Genomic DNA, 13,679 nt, shown 5'->3' with positions numbered 1-13,679 from the left:
ACCCCCTGCAGCATCCCATCTCTCAGGAGCAGATCTAAGACTGAGACTTTTTGTTTGTTTGTTTTTTCCTTTGCAGGTGTTAACAGTTCCTGTAACAGCTCTAGCTCATTTGGTTTAAACAAAAAAAAAAAAAAAAAATCTAGTATTACACAGTTGGAGGATCTGGTTATTCCTCTTATAAGTTTTTTTAATTAATTGCTTGTCCAGTTAGACAAAATCTATTATGCCCAATATATAGCTAGTTTAACATGAATTAATTGGAACGGCAGCCTAATCTTGTCATTTCCCCATTACAGGATAGAGAATGGTTCTCTATCAGAAATGTTTACTGTATGCTGTATACTCTGTTATGTAATAGGAAACTCAATTTACAGGAAGAGTATCCTGATAGCTTTCTTACAAATCACTATTTTCATGCCATGTAGGGTTAAACTACCTGCTAAAATAGAAAGTTAGGAACGATATCTCCCCCCACCCTTTCCCACCCTTTCCCACCCTGTCTGTCAGGGCGGGTCATACCCAACTTCCCTTTCCCGTCTGTGTCCGGTGGAGACAACAACCCCTGGGGGGAGAGACAAATAATACCCCTCATCTATAGTAGCTGTAACATTGAGGTCCTGATCTCAACTTAATATCACTTTAAAGCTTTCATATAGCCTCTATGAGAGACCTGCTAGAGCCTACTGCTCAATACCTATTACTATATACTCTGACTAATAATTGAAAAGTCCTACATCTAGGTATAGCACAATGTGTTCAGTTCTAGCCAGGACACGGCTCTCAATATCCACATTAATGGCCCCCAGCTCTAACTGCAGTTAATATTTTTCTTTATACACCTAGGTAATGTTATATTGCATTTTGTATAGCCATATGGGCCTTTGCTTTCCTTACTCTAGCTCATCCGAAGTGGTCCCATCTCAGTAACCGAGGTACTATCTTCTATATATACCATATGGCGTAGTTTTGTCCTTATAGCAATGCTAGGCTATATGTATAACAGCTAGTCTAGTTTCCTTGCTGAGATTTAAAGATGCCTTACGCAACTAAATCACTCCAGACCTCTCACATCAGAGATTATAAAACAGCCCACTACTAAGCCACTATAAAGACACCTCGTCTGGCATGAGACTTTGTTTATCAATAATGTATTTTTAGGCCTACAGGTATTAATATCTACCACCCTAGAGACTTTGTCTTGGTTGAATGTACCCATTATCCCTTGTTGTGTAAGTCTCTACAAATCCACCATGGCCGAGATTAGGTAATATTTAGGTATGCACCAGCAAGCTTCCCTCCCTTGCCCTTTAGACTTCAAATATATGGTTAGAGTATTTATTAGGTTTGACTGCCTCACCTTCTATACTTATCTACTTTTATACCAGTTGCACTCCATATAGAGAATCCTATCATAGCTCCGCCTCCCCCCCCATACTGGGTCCTATACCCATTTTCCTTAAATTCAAGCGGCTCTTGTCCGCTGTAATCTTTCTTTCTCTCACAATATTCTTGTTAAGTTATATCCCTACACCGATACAGATCCCATGATTAATCCAAAAATTCTCACCAGCTACTAGTTAAATATATCTTTTGCCACCAGTAGACTAGCAGATCTCTCACCATATTATTACTCAAAACTTACTTCAGTCTCCAGGGAGTGACTTTACTGTCCTATCTCATTATGAAATAGGGATATAACTTTGTTAACTTATATTCATAATATCCTATATAATATTAAAAAGAGAACCTATACTTCTGCCTGAGCAACCCCACCTTCAAGTTCTCCAACAGAAGAAAAATTACGTATGTGGAAAGAGCAAGCTAATTTTTATCTCACCAATGTCTAAGATCTATTGTTTACCTTCATATGTTTGTCATTCCTATGCACATACTCTTGTGGAGTTGTTATACTTTACACTGTTCTGTTTGTCTCAATAAAAAATATTCAATAAAAAAAAAAAAAAAAACTTGATTTGGGTTGTGGATTGTTTTTTCAGCGGAATTGGCTGTCTTTATTTTATCCCTCCCTCTCTAGTGACTCTTGCGTGGAGTTCCACATCTTGGGTATTTGCTATCCCATACGTCACTAACTCATGGACTCTTGCCAATTACATGAAAGAAAACATAATTTATGTAAGAACTTACCTGATAAATTCATTTCTTTCATGTTGGCAAGAGTCCATGAGACCCACCCTTTTTTGTGGTGGTTATGTTTTGGGTTTTTTTTGTATAAAGCACAATTATTACAATTCCTTGTTGATGCTTTCGCTCCTTTCTTATCACCCCACTTCTTGGCTATTCATTAAACTGAATTGTGGGTGTGGTGAGGGGTGTATTTATAGGCATTTTGAGGTTTGGGAAACTTAGCCCCTCCTGGTAGGATTGTATATCCCATACGTCACTAGCTCATGGACTCTTGCCAATTACATGAAAGAAATGGGCCAGCATCCAAACTTACATTCTTGCATTTCAAATAAAGATACCAAGAGAATAAAGAAAATTTGATAATAGGAGTAAATTAGAAAGTTGCTTAAAATTTCATGCTCTATCTGAATCACGAAAGAAAGAATTTGGGTTCAGTGTCTCTTTAAACTTCCTTGAAAATGTGCCTTGAAAATAATATCATTTCAAACTTTGAGGAGCTGCAACACACATGCAATCTAATAATATAGAGAATGTTCATTTTTACAAAAGGAAGGCACTTTATAACTAAGCACCACTGTTTTCAATGTTAGGGTAAATATACTCTAGATACTGCACCTTCCCTCACCTTACTGTAAAATTCAGCAACAAGAGGGGAGTTGCAGGTGATTTTCGGTCTAGTGGGCGGCTCAAAGTGTGGGTTGACTGTGTTCAAGGCTTTAAGCACCATGTCTTTCTCGTCATCTTGGTATGGATAATCCTGAAACAGCTGGTCAGTGGAAAAGCCGTCTTTCTTCATTTGATTCAAACACCTAGGCAGAAAGAGTCATTTGTCAATGCTTATAGTAAGACTATTCTCTCCACTTATCACCTACTAATAGGGATGCACCGAAATTTTGGCCGCAGAAACGTTTCGGCCAAAAATTGTATTTTTGGCTATTTCGGTTTTCGGTTATTTTGCCTGTTATTTTCGGTAAAATTATTGTGTAGCATGTTTCAAATTTGATGCTAGCCTAGAGCTGCTGTTTAAGTTCATTACTTGACTTACTGTTTTGCATATAATGAGATTTCTATGACTATACTTTATTTGGATAATTGGTAAAAAAAAACAAAAAAAAAAAACTGTTAAATCTGATTCTGCTACATAGAACTAAATAAAGAATAATACAGTATATTGATATTTAATATTGTTTTAAGTAGGGATGCACTGAAATTTTGGTTGCAGAAACATTTTGGCCGAAAATGGCATTTTCATTTTTTGCCTGTTTTTTTTTTTTTCTTGGTAAAATTATTGTGTAGCATATTATTGTTTTAAGATATGTTTGTCCAATTTTAATGTGTTACTTTCAATAAAAGTGTGGGCTTTTTTTTTTTTTTGGCTTGAAGGTTTTCAATTCAGATTCATTCATTTGTCTAATTATGCAAAAAAAGGATTTTCGGGTTCGGCTTCGGTCCAGAATTTTTATTTTGGTGCATCACTACCTACTAAGTATAAAAACAAAATGTATGCTTACCTGATAAATGCTTTTCTTTTATGGCAGTGAGAGTCCACAAATTCATTCATTATTGTTGGTAATTTAACAATTGGCCACCAGGGGGAGGCAAAGACACCCCAGGCAAAGCATTAAGTATCCCTCCCAATTCACCTTCCTACCCACTAATTTAAGCAGAGGAGAAGGAAAAGTGAAGAGTAACACTAGGGGTATAGAGATGCCGGAAAAAACAACTGCTGCCGCATATTAATTAATCATGGACTCTCACTACCAAGAAAGAAAATAATTTAATCGGGTAAGCATAAATTTTGTTTTCTTTCTAATGGCAGTGAGAGTTCACAAATTAATTCATTACTGTTGGGAAACCAATAACCAAGCTAAAGAGGACAAAGAATGAACAGAGAGCGACAAATCAAGGCAGGCAGACCTAAACTGAAGGCACCACCGCTTGAAGCACTTTTCACCCAAAAGCCGCCTCAGCTGAGGCAAAAACATAAAATTTGTAAAACTTAGAAAAAATGAAATTTATTCCTACCTGACGGTGAGTCCACGGATCATCTCCAATTACTATTGGGAATATCACTCCTGCCCAGCAAGAGGCGGCAAAGAGCACCACAGCAAAGCTTTTAAATATCACTTCCCTTCCCTCCAACCCCAGTCATTCGACCGAAGTAAAAGGAGAGAAAGGAAGTAACAAGGTGCAGAGGTGCCTGAGGTTTAAAACACCAAAAAACTGCCTAAAGAAAACAGGGTGGGCTGTGGACTCACTGTGTCAAGAAATAAATACATTTATCAGGTAAGCATAAATTTTGTTTGACACGGTGAGTCCATGGATCCTCTCTAATTACTATTGGGAGTCAATACCCAAGCTAGAGGACACAGATGATAAGGGAGGGACAAGATAAGGAACCTAAACGAAAGGCACCACTGTTTGAAGAACCTTTCTCCCAAAAGAGGCAAAAGTATTACATTTATAGAATTTTAAAAAAGAGGCAAAAGTATCACATTTATAGAATTAAAAAAAAAAAAAAAGTGTGTAGAGAGAACAAAGTTACAGCCTTGCAAATCTGTAAGATTCATTTTTGAATGCCCAGGAAGAGGAAACAGCTCTCGTAGAATGAGCCGTGATTCTCTCAGGAGGCTGCTGTCCAGCAGTTTCATAGGCCAAGCAAATTATACTCTTCAGCCACAAAGATAGATAAGTAGACGTAGCTTTCTGACCCTTACGTTTCCCAGAGAAAACAATAAACAGAGCAGAAGACTGACAAAATTCCTTAGTCGCCTGTAGAATTTCAACGCACGCACCACGTCTAGGTTGTGCAGCAGACGTTCTTTATGAGAGGACAGGTTAGGACACAAGGAACAACAATTTCTTGATTAATGTTCCTATCTGAAACCACTTTAGGGAGGAACCCTAACTTAGTACGTAAAACTACCTTATCCGAATGAAAAATAAGGTAAGGGGAATCACACTGCAACGCTGAGAGCTCTGATACTCTACGAGCAGAAGAAATTGCAACAAGAAATAAAACCTTCCAAGATAGCATCTTAATATCTAAGGAATGCATAGGCTCAAACAGAGCCTGCTGAAGAACTTTAAGAACAAGGTTAAGACTCCAGGGAGGAGTAACAGGTTTGAACACAGGCCTGATTCTGATCAAGGCCTGACAGAAAGATTGCACATCTGGTACATCCGCCAGACGCTTATATAACAAAATAGACAAAGCAGATATTTGACCCTTCAAAGTACTTGCCGATAAACCCTTCTCCAAACCTTCCTGGAGAAAGGACAGAATTCTAGGAATCCGAACTCTACTCCAAGAGTAGCCTCTAGATTCACACCAATATAGATATTTATGCCATATCTTCTTATAGTAAATCTTTCGGGTAACAGGTTTAAGAGCTTAAATCATGGTCTCAATGACCGACTCAGAGAATCCCCGCTTAGATAAAATTAAGCGTTCAATCTCCAAGCAGTCAGCTTCAGAGAAACGAGATTTGGGTGAAGGAAGGGCCCTTGAAGTAGAAGTTCTTACCGCAGTGGGAGTCTCCAAGGTGGGAGAGATGACATCTCCACTAGGTCTGCATACCAGATCCTGTGAGGCCATGCTTGTGCAATGAGGATCACCGACATCTTCTCCTGCTTGATTCGAGCAATAACCCATCGAAGGAGAGCGGAGGAAATAGGTATGCTAGACTGAAATTCCAAGGAACCACCAAAACATCTATCAGTACAGCCAGAGGATCCCTTGACCTCGACCCATACCTCGGAAGCTTGGCATTCTGTCGAGATGCCATGAGATCCTGCTCCAGCTGTCCCCATTTGAGAACCAAGTTGGCAAACACTTCTGGATGAAGTTCCCACTCCCCCGGGTGAAAGGTCTGTCTGCTCAGAAAATCCGCTTCCCAATTGTCCACTCCTAGAATGTCGATCGAAGATAGACAGCAGTTGTGGGTCTCCGCCCACTGAATAATCTTGGCCACCTCTGACATGGCCAAGGAACTCAGAGTTCCTCTCTGATGGTTGATGTAAGCCACTGAGGTTATGTTGTCTGACTGAAACCTGATAAACCAGGCTGAAGCTGAGGCCAGGCCAGAAGAGCATTAAAGATTGCCCTCAACTCTAGAATGTTTATGGGGAGAACAGACTCCTCCAGAGTCCATGTCCACTAAGCCTTTAGTAAGCCCCAGACTGCTCCCCAACCCAGCAGTTGTCACAATCACCCAGGTGAGTCTGCGAAAGCAGGTTCCCTGGGAGAGATGAGCCTGAGACAACCACCAAGGAAGAGAATCTCTCGTCACCTGATCCAGATGTAATCGCGGAGACAGATCCGCGTAATCCCCGTTCCACTGCCTGAGCATGCATAATTGCAGAGGTCTGAGGCGGGCAAACGGAATGATGTCCATAGAAGCTACCATCAGAACGATCACCTCCATACATTGAGCCACTGATGGCCGAGGAGAGGAATGGAGGGCCAGACAAGAGTCAAAGATCTTAGATTTTTTGACTTTTGTCATAAAAATTTTCATCGATAGGGAATCTATTATGGTTCTCAAGAACACTACCCGTGAGAACGCAGGAAGGATAACAACATCTCCGTGTCGGAGTTCGCTTGTTGAAAGGATGGAGCCTGAACCAGAATGTCGTCCAGATAAGGCGCCACTGCAATGCCCCGCAACCGGAGCACCTCCAACAGGGATCCCAGGACCTTTGAAAAAATTCTTGGACCTGTGGCAAGGCCGAATGGAAGAGCCACAAACTGGAAATGTTTGTCTAGAAATGCAAACCTAAGAAACTTGTGATTATCCCTGTGGATGGGAACATGCAGGTCCCTTAAATCTACTGTCGTCATGAATTGACCCTCTTGAACCAAGGGAAGAATGGTACGAAAAGTTTCCATCTTGAAGGACGGTACTCTGAGGAACTTGTTTAGACTTTTGAGGTCTAAAATTGGTCTGAAGGTTCCCTCTTTTTTGGGAACCACGAACAGATTGGAGTAAAATCCCAGACCCTGTTCCTGCAGTGGTATAGGAACTATCACTCCCAGGTCGGAAAGGTCTCGGACACAGTGTAAGAACGCTTCTCTTTTTATCTGGTCTACAGATAATATTGAGAGCAGAAACCTGCCCCTGGGAGGAAAGGTCTTTTTGTTTTTTTTAACTTTTGTATTTTTTTTCAAGATCCCCAAGACTTACACTGTTGGAAAGGTTAGGCGATTACCTTTCTAACGGTGGGTCTTGGGGGTCTGTAGCTGCTTAGATGTCTGAGATAGACTTTTAAGCAGCATGTTCCCTTTCCCTATACTTTGTATTGTACATTTTTAATAAAGTTGCATGGTGACGTCACCGTGCAAAATGTGAAGCCCCAGCGATGCCTGTCACTATGCAGGCCCGAATGGGTGGGAGCCCACAGATCTCCCTCAAGGTGGAAGAGTGCTAGCGACGGCTCTGAGCCATTGTTAGCACCAGAGTGGTAAACTCTGCGAAGGCTCAGAGCCGTCGATAGCTCAAGGGGTTAAAGGAACAAATATTCTCTATGGGAATAGTGGTTCTCTTAGCCAAAGTGGAAATTGCCCCTTCCACCTTGGGAACCGTCTGCCAAGACACCTTGATAGAGTCAGCAATAGGGAACCTCTTCTTAAAAATAGGGGATAGAGAAAAATGGATACCAGGTCTCTCCCATTCCCTAGCAATAATCTCTGTAGCCCGATCAGGTACAGGGAAAACCTCCACCATGGAGGGTACATCAAAATACTTGTTTAGCTTGCTAGATTTCTTAGGATTGACTACGACCGTAGTGTCGGAGTCATCCAAGGTAGCCAAAACCTCCTTAAGTAACAGAGGTGTTCTAGCTTAAACCTTAAGGATACAACTTCAGCATCAGAAGAAGGAATTACACTGTGAATCTGAGATTTCACCCTCAGATGCTACCGAAGTATCCTCCTCCTCAGATTTCTGGGAGGGAACATTAGGAATAGCCACGACTATGTCAGAAACCTTACTCACTGATTCTTTACATTTCCGCTTGCGTTTTCCCTGCAGCGTTTTCCCTGCATACATGAGGAACAGAAAGGGATTGGTGGTTCCACGTTAGCATCAAAACATAAAGAACAAGTAACATTTTGGCAGGGCCTCTTTGTCCATCTTTACTCAAAATTGAACAAATTAGAATTAAATAAACTTATATTTTAAGTTGAAATTAACACACAAAAACCGATACTGTCTCTTTAAATTTTAAAAAGTAACTGCTTTATTATTTCGGCAAGAAATTGAATAAACTGTCACAAACACTCCGGACAACCTCTACACCTCAGCTTAGCTTTGCTGAGGTGCCTATCTGCCTTGCTGACAACGGAGACAAATATCCTGCTAGAAGAATTCCGGACTCAACTTATAGCACTGTAAAACGCAGTCCGGCAACTGTAGCACTGCTTACAAAGCTGCAATCCCACTGTCTCCCCTCCGGAACACAGGAAGTGAAGGGGAAAAGGCGCGCAACAGAAACTTGCCGCCTCAGGTAGCCCCACCCATCGTGGGCGTATCAAAATTAACCTCCCGGACGGCAAAATGTACTCTGAAGTAAAGCTGCCAGGAGTAAGTGAAAACACACCAGAGATTGAGCCTATATCTCCTCGTCCCCAGTGCCTGCAAATATTGCCCTTTTTAACATTATCCCATAATTCTATAGGAGAATTTCTCTTGTGTTCCATCAAATGTACCTTAAAGTGCCATATTTTTCCTACATAGTCCCAGAAAAAAAAATATCAGCACTTACCTCCATGAAATCTGCCAGGCAGATCACTAGGTTAGAGAGGCATCTTCCCTCACATGGACCTGTGGAAGAAAAAACAGAATTTATGTTTACCTGATAAATTACTTTCTCCAACGGTGTGTCCGGTCCACGGCGTCATCCTTACTTGTGGGATATTCTCTTCCCCAACAGGAAATGGCAAAGAGCCCAGCAAAGCTGGTCACATGATCCCTCCTAGGCTCCACCTTCCCCAGTCATTCGACCGACGTAAAGGAGGAATATTTGCATAGGAGAAACCATATGATACCGTGGTGACTGTAGTTAAAGAAAATAAATTATCAGACCTGATTAAAAAACCAGGGCGGGCCGTGGACCGGACACACCGTTGGAGAAAGTAATTTATCAGGTAAACATAAATTCTGTTTTCTCCAACATAGGTGTGTCCGGTCCACGGCGTCATCCTTACTTGTGGGAACCAATACCAAAGCTTTAGGACACGGATGAAGGGAGGGAGCAAATCAGGTCACCTAGATGGAAGGCACCACGGCTTGCAAAACCTTTCTCCCAAAAAACAGAATTTATGTTTACCTGATAAATTTCTTTCTCCAACGGTGTGTCCGGTCCACGGCGTCATCCTTACTTGTGGGATATTCTCTTCCCCAACAGGAAATGGCAAAGAGCCCAGCAAAGCTGGTCACATGATCCCTCCTAGGCTCCGCCTACCCCAGTCATTCGACCGACGTTAAGGAGGAATATTTGCATAGGAGAAACCATATGGTACCGTGGTGACTGTAGTTAAAGAAAATAAAATATCAGACCTGATTAAAAAAACCAGGGCGGGCCGTGGACCGGACACACCGTTGGAGAAAGAAATTTATCAGGTAAACATAAATTCTGTTTTCTCCAACATAGGTGTGTCCGGTCCACGGCGTCATCCTTACTTGTGGGAACCAATACCAAAGCTTTAGGACACGGATGAAGGGAGGGAGCAAATCAGGTCACCTAAATGGAAGGCACCACGGCTTGCAAAACCTTTCTCCCAAAAATAGCCTCAGAAGAAGCAAAAGTATCAAACTTGTAAAATTTGGTAAAAGTGTGCAGTGAAGACCAAGTCGCTGCCCTACATATCTGATCAACAGAAGCCTCGTTCTTGAAAGCCCATGTGGAAGCCACAGCCCTAGTGGAATGAGCTGTGATTCTTTCGGGAGGCTGCCGTCCGGCAGTCTCGTAAGCCAATCTGATGATGCTTTTAATCCAAAAAGAGAGAGAGGTAGAAGTTGCTTTTTGACCTCTCCTTTTACCTGAATAAACAACAAACAAGGAAGATGTTTGTCTAAAATCCTTTGTAGCATCTAAATAGAATTTTAGAGCGCGAACAACATCCAAATTGTGCAACAAACGTTCCTTCTTTGAAACTGGTTTTGGACACAGAGAAGGTACGATAATCTCCTGGTTAATGTTTTTGTTAGAAACAACTTTTGGAAGGAAACCAGGTTTAGTACGTAAAACCACCTTATCTGCATGGAACACCAGATAAGGAGGAGAACACTGCAGAGCAGATAATTCTGAGACTCTTCTAGCAGAAGAAATCGCAACTAAAAACAAAACTTTCCAAGATAATAACTTAATATCAACGGAATGTAAGGGTTCAAACGGAACCCCCTGAAGAACTGAAAGAACTAAATTGAGACTCCAAGGAGGAGTCAAAGGTTTGTAAACAGGCTTGATTCTAACCAGAGCCTGAACAAAGGCTTGAACATCTGGCACAGCTGCCAGCTTTTTGTGAAGTAATACCGACAAGGCAGAAATCTGTCCCTTCAGGGAACTTGCAGATAATCCTTTTTCCAATCCTTCTTGAAGGAAGGATAGAATCCTAGGAATCTTAACCTTGTCCCAAGGGAATCCTTTAGATTCACACCAACAGATATATTTTTTCCAAATTTTGTGGTAAATCTTTCTAGTCACAGGCTTTCTGGCCTGAACAAGAGTATCGATCACAGAATCTGAGAATCCTCGCTTCGATAAAATCAAGCGTTCAATCTCCAAGCAGTCAGCTGGAGTGAAACCAGATTCGGATGTTCGAACGGACCCTGAACAAGAAGGTCTCGTCTCAAAGGTAGCTTCCAAGGTGGAGCCGATGACATATTCACCAGATCTGCATACCAAGTCCTGCGTGGCCACGCAGGAGCTATCAAGATCACCGACGCCCTCTCCTGCATGATCCTGGCTATCAGCCTGGGGATGAGAGGAAATGGCGGGAACACATAAGCTAGTTTGAAGGTCCAAGGTGCTACTAGTGCATCCACTAGAGCCGCCTTGGGATCCCTGGATCTGGCCCCGTAGCAAGGAACTTTGAAGTTCTGACGAGAGGCCATCAGATCCATGTCTGGAATGCCCCACAGGTGAGTGACTTGGGCAAAGATTTCCGGATGGAGTTCCCACTCCCCCGGATGCAATGTCTGACGACTCAGAAAATCCGCTTCCCAATTTTCCACTCCTGGGATGTGGATAGCAGACAGGTGGCAGGAGTGAGACTCCGCCCAAAGAATAATTTTGGTTACTTCTTCCATCGCTAGGGAACTCCTTGTTCCCCCCTGATGGTTGATGTACGCAACAGTCGTCATGTTGTCTGATTGAAACCGTATGAACCTGGTCCTCGCAAGCTGAGGCCAGGCCTGGAGCGCATTGAATATCGCTCTCAGTTCCAGAATATTTATCGGTAGAAGAGATTCTTCCCGAGACCAAAGACCCTGAGCTTTCAGGGATCCCCAGACCGCGCCCCAGCCTATCAGACTGGCGTCGGTCGTGACAATGACCCACTCTGGTCTGTGGAACATCATCCCTTGAGACAGATTGTCCAGGGACAGCCACCAACGGAGTGAGTCTCTGGTCCTCTGATTTACTTGTATCTTCGGAGACAAGTCTGTATAGTCCCCATTCCACTGACTGAGCATGCACAGTTGTAATGGTCTTAGATGAATGCGCGCAAAAGGAACTATGTCCATCGCCGCCACCATCAACCCGATCACTTCCATGCACTGAGCTATGGAAGGAAGAGGAACGGAATGAAGTATCCGACAAGAGTCCAGAAGCTTTGTTTTTCTGGCCTCTGTTAGAAAAATCCTCATTTCTAAGGAGTCTATAATTGTTCCCAAGAAGGGAACCCTTGTTGACGGGGATAGAGAACTCTTTTCCACGTTCACTTTCCAGCCGTGAGATCTGAGAAAGGCCAGGACAATGTCCGTGTGAGCCTTTGCTTGAGGAAGGGACGACGCTTGAATCAGAATGTCGTCCAGGTAAGGTACTACTGCAATGCCCCTTGGTCTTAGCACCGCTAGAAGGGACCCTAGTACCTTTGTGAAAATCCTTGGAGCAGTGGCTAATCCGAAAGGAAGCGCCACGAACTGGTAATGTTTGTCCAGGAATGCAAACCTTAGGAACCGATGATGTTCCTTGTGGATAGGAATATGTAGATACGCATCCTTTAAATCCACCGTGGTCATAAATTGACCTTCCTGGATGGAAGGAAGGATAGTTCGAATGGTTTCCATCTTGAACGATGGGACCTTGAGAAATTTGTTTAAGATCTTGAGATCTAGGATTGGTCTGAACGTTCCCTCTTTTTTGGGAACTATGAACAGATTGGAGTAGAACCCCATCCCTTGTTCTCTTAATGGAACAGGATGAATCACTCCCATTTTTAACAGGTCTTCTACACAATGTAAGAACGCCTGTCTTTTTATGTGGTCTGAAGACAACTGCGACTTGTGGAACCTCCCCCTTGGGGGAAGTCCCTTGAATTCCAGAAGATAACCCTGGGAGACTATTTCTAGCGCCCAAGGATCCAGAACATCTCTTGCCCAAGCCTGAGCGAAGAGAGAGAGTCTGCCCCCCACCAGATCCGGTCCCGGATCGGGGGCCAATATTTCATGCTGTCTTGGTAACAGTGGCAGGTTTCTTGGCCTGCTTTCCCTTGTTCCAGCCTTGCATTGGTCTCCAAGCCGGCTTGGCCTGAGAAGTATTACCCTCTTGCTTAGAGGACGTAACACCTTGGGCTGGTCCGTTTTTACGAAAGGGACGAAAATTAGGTCTATTTTTTGCCTTGAAGGGCCGATCCTGAGGAAGGGCGTGGCCCTTACCCCCAGTGATATCAGAGATAATCTCTTTCAAGTCAGGACCAAACAGCGTTTTCCCCTTGAAAGGAATGTTTAGTAGCTTGTTCTTGGAAGACGCATCAGCCGACCAAGATTTCAACCAAAGCGCTCTGCGCGCCACAATAGCAAACCCAGAGTTCTTAGCCGCTAACTTAGCCAATTGCAAAGAGGCGTCTAGAGTGAAAGAATTAGCCAATTTGAGAGCATTGATTCTGTCCATAATCTCCTCATAAGGAGGAGAGTCACTATCGAGCACCTTAAGCAGTTCATCAAACCAGAAATATGCGGCTGTAGTGACAGGGACAATGCATGAAATGGGTTGTAGAAGGTAACCCTGCTGAACAAACATCTTTTTAAGCAAACCTTCTAATTTTTTATCCATAGGATCTTTGAAAGCACAACTATCCTCTATGGGAATAGTGGTGCGTTTGTTTAAAGTAGAAACCGCTCCCTCGACCTTGGGGACTGACTGCCATAAGTCCTTTCTGGGGTCGACCATAGGAAACAATTTTTTAAATATGGGGGGAGGGACGAAAGGAATACCGGGCCTTTCCCATTCTTTATTAACAATGTCCGCCACCCGCTTGGGTATAGGAAAAGCTTCTGGGAGCCCCGGCACCTCTAGGAACTTGTCCATTT

At 42.8% G+C, this 13,679-nt stretch overlaps 1 protein-coding gene across 1 annotated transcript in view; it reads right to left on the bottom strand.

Annotated features, from left to right (window-relative positions):
• Window positions 1-13,679, bottom strand: part of POLRMT (RNA polymerase mitochondrial) — a 367,345-nt gene that overhangs the window by 253,592 nt on the left and 100,074 nt on the right. The window contains exon 5 of the mRNA XM_053702843.1: window positions 2,771-2,954. Coding sequence (XP_053558818.1) covers window positions 2,771-2,954 — 184 coding nt within the window. The remainder of the gene's footprint in view (window positions 1-2,770; window positions 2,955-13,679) is intronic.

This window comes from Bombina bombina, chromosome 2, assembly GCF_027579735.1.
Source record: "Bombina bombina isolate aBomBom1 chromosome 2, aBomBom1.pri, whole genome shotgun sequence".
NCBI classification, from domain to species: domain Eukaryota; kingdom Metazoa; phylum Chordata; class Amphibia; order Anura; family Bombinatoridae; genus Bombina; species Bombina bombina.
This window is presented reverse-complemented; position numbering and strand designations above follow the sequence as displayed.